General features: G+C 51.9%; 1 protein-coding gene across 2 annotated transcripts; it reads right to left on the bottom strand.

Annotated features, from left to right (window-relative positions):
• Positions 1 to 574: 574 nt before the first annotated feature.
• Positions 575 to 6115, bottom strand: Irf2bp2 (interferon regulatory factor 2 binding protein 2). 2 transcript variants are annotated; one of them, XM_063260061.1, is made up of 2 exons: positions 4763 to 6115; positions 575 to 4136 (listed from the first exon to the last, which is right to left on the bottom strand). In XM_063260061.1, the coding sequence occupies exons 1-2, from the start codon at positions 5646 to 5648 to the stop codon at positions 3421 to 3423; spliced, it is 1602 nt and encodes a 533-aa protein (XP_063116131.1). In that variant the 5' UTR covers positions 5649 to 6115; the 3' UTR covers positions 575 to 3420. The 2 variants fall into 2 exon arrangements, with proteins under 2 accessions (XP_063116131.1, XP_063116130.1); XM_063260060.1 differs by having other exon boundaries at positions 4715 to 6114.
• Positions 6116 to 7451: the final 1336 nt, after the last annotated feature.

The raw sequence follows: 7451 nt of genomic DNA, 5'->3' as shown, positions 1-7451 counted from the left end.
CTATGTGATAAACAGTAGTTTTAAAATGCATCTCAGTGCTTTCTACATTTTACCTGTTTATAAATTTAGATTTCAGGATATCAACAAAGCTCACTTGTAACTCTAGCTTCTGTTCCCCAAGTATAACATCCCCTCCACCTCCACCCATTTTCCTTTGGTCTTTGGTGCATATCCTAGGGCCCAACTTGGCTGTTTTATTCCAATGCTTTCTCCAGAGCAGCTCCAGGTCTTGATGGTCAGTCTTTTCAATGTCGTCACTATCTTCTCCTTCCAAATCACTACTGAAGATTGGCTGGCTCTACTGTTCACTGCGAATAAACAAGTGCTTTCCAGCTACACTTCAATCAGCTCTTTTCTTATCTGTGTCCCTTATCCAGCTGCCCTAGCCACAGTCCCTAGCGCTTCTTTTTCAACCATCAGTGCCTTTTTGTTCCATTATCTTTTATCTCCTGTTGTTCTGCAGCTCTGGTCAAACCCCAGTCCCAGAGCCACACACCCCTTAGTCACACTGTCATTGGTAACACAAAGCCATCCTAAGCTTATTTAAAAAAATTAAAAAAGGCCTCAGAAAATGTTCAGTGCTCCCAATTTTATTTTTTATTTAATGCTAAAAGTTAAAAGAAAAAAAGGTACTATAAATCTGACAAATGACAGAATGCAGGTGATATTTCCATAGCGTGATTTTAAAATATAATGTTGATATCTAAGATTACACTTACTTCAGTTGACATGAATTTCATCATATATAGAAAAAGTATCACCTTCAACTTAAAAAAAAAAAGTCAAGGTTAAAAGGTGGCACACTTTTAAAATACTTGGTGGCCAAGGAAAGGTATATAGTAAAAGTTGTAAACCATGTGTACGTTCTCATAACTTTAAATGTGAGGCCACATGAAAGACAGTACATCTGTTAAATTCTATAAATTGTTAAAGCAAAAAAGGGAAAGCTTCAACACCCCAACCCCTAATATTCTGAGTATTAAAAGCACAGCTGAAATATTAGGATCTGAAATCTGATACTGCCCGTGTACAGTAAGTAGCTTTCTGACATTTCTATCCAGCTGTGGAGAATCCCTGCACTGTCATCAGGTCCAACAAAGGATCAAACCCACATCCCAGTGTTAACTTTTTAACTTAACAGAATGCCAGAAAAAGAACCCAGATCCACACTCTGCATCCAACTATAGGCCTTTCCCAAAGGCCACCCAAGGGCCAGTCAGACTCATGCAGACCTAATATTTTAATAGCAGGAACTTCAATAATGCAACCCTTTGAAAGTGTTCAAAATTCACCCTTCTTCACCAACACAGAAAAACCACAGGTTGTCTTTTCCACAGCTGGATAGACCTCTCCTCTACAGCACATTAGTTCTTTATTAATCTTTTTGGAGAGCTTATCTGTGTTAAGATTGCAAAACATACAGATAGCCACTACAAATTAGGTCAAATGACTGATCAAGTTGTAACATCTGTGAAGTCAAATTCCAGTTCATAATAAAGTGCCTAGAAACACATTTATACAACAGATTGTAATAGCTGAATTCTTCACAAATATCTTTATGGGCATGTAAAACTGTTTTTTGCATGTGTGCGTTCACACAAGAGAGACCAGTCTGATCTGAGTCATACATAACTCCAATTAAAAAAAAGTGTAACAACAAACTGGTTAATCATGCAAGTCTGTTTGTAATATAACAATGACTGGTAACATGAATTTGCACAGCACTGGTAATAGGTGCACTCATTTAAAACACTACAAAAATACTGTATTTGGTGCAGTATCTGATTTTCATGTGTTCAGTAACTTGACCACTGAAAATATTTTGAGCAATTAAAATAAAAAGACAAACACATAACTAAAAGAAGAAATCCAAGTTGGTAGTAATCTGTATTTTTCAGATTAAAATGAAAGCTAGGCTGTGAACACATACAGTGCAGTGGACCTAGAAGCCATGAATCAGCCTAATTACAAGTCCAGGTTACAAACACCTGAACATAAGATTTAAGTGTTCCTGTCAATGTTAAATCATAACAGCACAAAAGAAAAACCAGTATCACTGTGAGACAACTATTTCCAACAACTGATGATTTAATGGTTAAAAAAATCATTTTACTGATGAGCAATAGTGATTAAAAAAATTAAGTTTACAAAAGGTTTCTAAAAATAGTTTTAGGTGGGGCTTGCCTAGTAGGTAAAACACTTAATTTAAAAATTTTTCACTAATCATTTTTTTCCAGAACAGTATTATTCACTTGGTATTTCAAACACATGTAAGAAGGAAATTACAGGTTTCCTCCACGCACACTTGGACTGTCACTGATACACTGGTACAGGCAGCCCTGGCATCACCCGCAGCTGTTACTGTCATTGTACCATACTGTATTTAGCACTCACTGAAACAGGGTGTAGGTGATAGCATCAACAGCAATAGCACTACAGGTAAATGGTAAAAACAAAACACAACACAAAACAGAAACAAAACCAGTCTCACAATCTCCAAGGTCACCTAGACTGCAACTTTTCTTGCCATTCCTTCAGAGGAAAAGACAGCAACAACAAACAGAGGTCTGGGGTGTTCCGAGAGATGAAGGGGCGCTGCAGAGCCAGGCTCCACTCCAAGATGGCAGTGCCATCTTGTACACATCACCACCCCTCGAAACTGCCTCCATTGCTGGAACTGTGTATTATGTAACCAACTAGCATGCAGCATCGTAATCTTACAACTGATCACGTGGGAAGTGAACAGCGGTCAACTTTGTCTTAAAAAAAAATAAAAATAAAAAAAAGACCCTCTTCCCCCCAAAACCAAACAATTCAGAAAATCTCTCAGCAGCACCTCTCAGTCCATGTCCCAAGAACTGAACTTTAAGAACAAAATAGAGAGATTTAAAACATACTTCCCTACTCCTCCAAGACACATTTTGGGGTAAACTTGGTGATATTTCCCACTTGACAATAGCACCCCTTTCTCCAACAACTGGCCTCTAGCCTCTGAAAGGGGCCAGCAATAAGGAATAACAGACAGTAAGGCAATCTTACAATGTCAGAAAATGTATTTGGCTTTTTTTTTAAAATAAGTGCATACAAATACAGCTAGAAGCATTTCTGATTTGCCAAGTGCTCTAAAAAAGCAGCCAAGTCACAGCCTACATAGAACGGTAACTGTCACCAGAATAATAAAGCACAAAGATATGCTAATAACATTAACAAAAGAAGAAAATGCTTTTTTAAGTACATACCTTTTGTCGTCAAAAAATATAGAAACACAATGTATTCAAAAAAAAAATCAAAATTATACAGCCATGTTTATGAAGTCTACATTTCCCTTGTCTTGGATATATATATATATAGAGAGATATATATACAATTCAAGCAGTTTTGGATAAGGGTAATCATTGGGTTTTTCTGAAACTGGAAAAGTCACGAGTCTCTCTCCTTTTTCACTTTCACATCTCCAGCAAGGATGGTTGCAATCTCCCCCTGCATAAAGGCCCAGGGGACATTGGAGCCCACCAGAGGGCATTTCTCCCCACTGGGACAATAGACCTCTCCACTAGCTCCCTGCTGTTTGATGCTTTGTCTGGAGCAAGGGAAGCAGAACTTGTGAGAAGGGACGGAGGGGCACTGCACAAAGTGGGTGTCCTCCAGCCGCTCATGACACAGGGTGCAGCACAGGGGGGCGCTGGTGGCCAGGGAGGAGTCTGGGAGGCTGGCTGGGTGCACGGGCTCCAGTCCTCCGGTGCTGCCGGGGCCCTGGCCCCCCACCTCTCTAGGGCCGAGCCTTCTTTGGTTCATAGCGGACGGAGAGGGCGGACTGCTGCTATTCCTCCTGGTGGTGGAGTGAACCTGGTTGGCATCTTTCGAAGCATGACTGCCCCCCGCATTGTCTGCCACTAAGATCAGGGCTGCCATGGGGGACTGGCCATTCTGGGCCGCTTCAGGCGGTGTGGTCCGGTTGGAATGAGGTGAGGCAGTGGGTGGTGGTGGAGACACAAAAGAGGATGTAGGAGTCATGGGGATCTTAAGCCCTTCTGTGGAAGTGGACAGCCATGGCTGGGCCTCTCCATTGATCTTGGGAGGCCCGACTTCACCCTCTGGTTCTGGAGAAGGCTTCCTTTTCCTTGCTGTTCTTGCAACTGGAAAAACAAAGAAATGGAAGGAAAAAAAGGGGGGGGGTGTGATAAACTAGGGCTCACTGAAGGGGACTTATTAATGTGAATCAAAACTTATTAGTTAATGTCTGTTCTCCAGAAACACACACACAGGACTGCACCCCAAGTTCTGCATGCAGCTCCAAACACACTTTGGGGCTCTGCGGCCAAATGCCAATTTAAAAGGAAACAGCCTCAGAAAACAGCCTCTACTTTTGGACAGGCATGCCTGTAACCTGGCCTGAGCTGCAAGCATGTGACTTGCTACCGTCACAGACAGGTTAAAAGGTGACTAGTGCCCTCGTGCTCCCATCCAAGAATGTGCTGGGAAAGGAAAGCCCCGTGTCAGGGCCTCTCAGCCGCTCTGACTCATTCCGGTTGTGCTGCTTCAGCACTGGAACACGTTGCCACCAAGCCCGGGTTCCGCCTGGCCTCAGGCGCATCAGGAAGTGGGGCGTCTGCCGTTTCTAGGCAGGCAAGGGCAGAACCACCCCCTAGCACCTCGCACCCGTTCCTCGCCCCTCAGTCGGCACCCCCCTCGCTCGCTCCATAGCCGCCCCTACCTGCTTTAGACCCGTTGGCCCCGCTGGCCTCGAAACCCAACAACCTGCCTGCAGTCAGGGTCGGCTCCTTCTTGAACTTGCTCTCGAAGGGTCCCGTGTGGCCGTGCTGGTGCAAGGCCAGCAGCGTGTCACGCACGGTCTTGGGCCTGTTGACCCAGTCCTGCTCCGCGGGTGCGCCGCGCCCTTTGCCGGTAGCCTCGGTGCCCAGCTCTGCAGCCCCGGCCGAGCTCGCCAGGCTATCGGCCGGGCCCCGGTGCGCGGCTGGCGGCGGCGGCTTCTCCTTGGCCGTGTCGCGCGACTCGTGTTCGGCGGGCGCACTGCCGCACACGGAGGCTGGTCGCTTGTGCGCGCCCAGTTCGGCGGCGGGCGGCGTGGCGGCCAACGCGGCGGCGCGGGCGCCCAGGCCGAGAGCGGCTGGCAGCGGAGCGGCCGAGCCGTTCACCAGCGGCACGAGGGTGGGCGGCACGGCGTGGGCGCGGCGCGCGGTAGGGCTCTGCCGGTTCAGCTCAGGTGGCTCCTCCAGCTTGGAGAAGCCATTGGGCACCAGGATCCCGTTGGCGGGTGCGCGGCCCGTGAGATCGGCGCCCAGACGCGGGAAACGCTCGAGGGCCTGCGGCGCGCGCGGAGAGGCCTCGGGTGCAGGCGGCGGGGGCAGTAGCAGGTCCTTGGCCGACGACAGCGGCGGCGGCTTGGCGGCGGCGGGAGGCGCAGCGCCGGGCGGGGAGCGGCCCTCGGGAACGCAGCCGTGCGCCCGTTTCAACTGCCGCGCTGTCTCGATCACCAGCTCCACGCGGTCAGCGCCCTCGTAGTTGACGCAGCCGCGGCACACGGGCTCCGTGAAGTCCCAGAGCATGGCCCAGGGCATGCGGGGCAGGTCACACAGGTAGCAGGACTGCCGCCGCGACGCGGCCGCCACCGCCACGGCCGCCGCCATGTCGCCCGAGGGGCGCGAGGGGGGGGCGCCGCCGCCCCCCGCCTGCACCCCGCGCGCCCGCCGCGCGCCCCAAGCCCGCGTCTCCCCGACCGGCGGCAGCTGCAGAGCCCGCACAGAGGCAGCAGCCGCGGGCAGGCGGCGCGCGCGGGGCGCGAGGGGCGCGAGGGCCGGCGGGGGCGCGGCGGGCCTCCACACCGGGGCGAAGACTGGCCGCGGGCGCGGGCCGGGGGGCGGGGAGCCCGCGGGGCGGGGGCCGGCCGCCGAGGCGCGCTCAGCCCGAGCGGCTGGGCATGCCGCGCGGGGCGGGCCGCGCCGCCGCGCTCTCCCAGCTCCTGGCGTCGCCGCTATGCAGCGTACAGTCCGCCTTAGCGCCGCCGCCGCCTCGCTGCTGCTGCTGCTGCTACCGCCGCTGCCGCCGCCGCCGCGGTCGCTCCGCTTCTACCGACTTGATTCTTCGATAGCTTCGCACGGCGCCTGCGCGGCCCCCTCCCCTCGCGCGCGCTCCCGCCCGCCCTCTGCGCGCGCCCGCCCCTCGGCTCGCCCCGCCCCATTTCGTCCCGCCCCAGCGAGTTGCTCCTCAACACTCTTGGCCGGCCGCGGGTTTTGCGCGCCCCTTCCTGCCTCTGCGACAACTCGGCCAAGATCTGCACCCTCTTTGGGTCTCTCTGGGTTGAACCTAAGACAGTGTTTATACGCAAAGCCGTTTCGTCACTCGGTTTCTGCCTAAGGCCGGGGTTTGGGACCTAGCGTGGTTTAGTTTGGGCTTTTCCAGAAGTCGTGCTTGGGCGTGTGCTTTCCCATTAGGTGAAAAACATGAAACTTGTTTTGGGAGGGACACGTGGCCACTACCCCTTTTAAGTTTCGGCAGCTCAATGCCGGGCACTCACTGTATACACAAACATGAAACCTCACAGCCCATCGGGCCCCGGTTGCCTCCGCCCCGCCACTCGGCTTTATATTGTGCCATTCCGCGGGCGGGTGACGTGGGCTTGGGGGACGGCACTAGTGCGCACGCTCTAGACCGACGTGCCTGACGCCGCGGGGCCTGGGCTGCACACATTCTGGAGATCCGGGCTTTGCAGCGGCGTGGCGTCACGGCGCAGGCCCCGCCCCTTAGTCCCGTCTGCAGGCCCCGCTCCGTCCCCAGCAGAATTTGGATTAGCCGACCCGAGACTTGGCGATTTCCGCGATCCGGAACGCGTGTGTGGTCGCCCCACTGTCGGCGTGGGCCCTGTGTTGCTTGACCTAGGTTAGCCTGATGGGCGCAGGCCGGTCCGCTGCGGATACCGCAGACTGCTCAGACCGGAGTAAGCACCTACATGCCCTCTTTAATCCGCGGGAGAAGCTGCGGGTGCTGGTCTGTCGCCTCGCCCGGGCTGGTTGCTCTCAGATGGACGCACACATTTCCGCCCCGTAGCTAAGCTCTGGAGTTGCTTTTGTTGGGAACACAGGCCCACTCCTCTCCCTTAGACTGATTTGAGTTGGTTAAGTGTGGGAAGAACAGGATACTAATTATATTATCATTACTGCAACTGGATTGGTAGGTGGAGAGCGAAAAAAATATCCTGACGTTTCTCTCCAGTTGCTGCTATTGAAAATGCCAGGTTGCTTCAAAGGATTAACCACAAGAGGAAACACGCCTGTAAACAGTGGAGGAAGCTGCTTAGAGCACACGAGAAAAGCTATTCGAAAAAGGCACAGGAAAGTAACGCAGGGCTTGAGTGTTTGTGTTCACAGGCCAACTTTGAGTGTTTTCCGGGAGTTTCCAGAGAGGGTACACCTGCTGCCAGGGCCTCCCCATCT

This window comes from Cavia porcellus, unplaced genomic scaffold, assembly GCF_034190915.1.
Source record: "Cavia porcellus strain 051 isolate PalLab524CR breed Dunkin Hartley unplaced genomic scaffold, mCavPor4.1 scaffold_13, whole genome shotgun sequence".
Lineage (NCBI taxonomy): Eukaryota > Metazoa > Chordata > Mammalia > Rodentia > Caviidae > Cavia > Cavia porcellus.
The sequence above is the reverse complement of the archived record's forward strand: the minus strand, read 5'-3'. Positions and strand labels throughout refer to the sequence as shown.

Bases quoted from the DNA above. Each gene is read 5' to 3' on its own strand.
- Irf2bp2 (XM_063260060.1), bottom strand. From the start codon at position 5,648: ATGGCGGCGGCCGTGGCGGTGGCGGCCGCGTCGCGGCGGCAGTCCTGC. The intron at 4,137-4,714 runs GTAGGGGCGGCT...TTGTTTTTCCAG, and splicing joins GGCCAACGGGTCTAAAGCAG to TTGCAAGAACAGCAAGGAAA.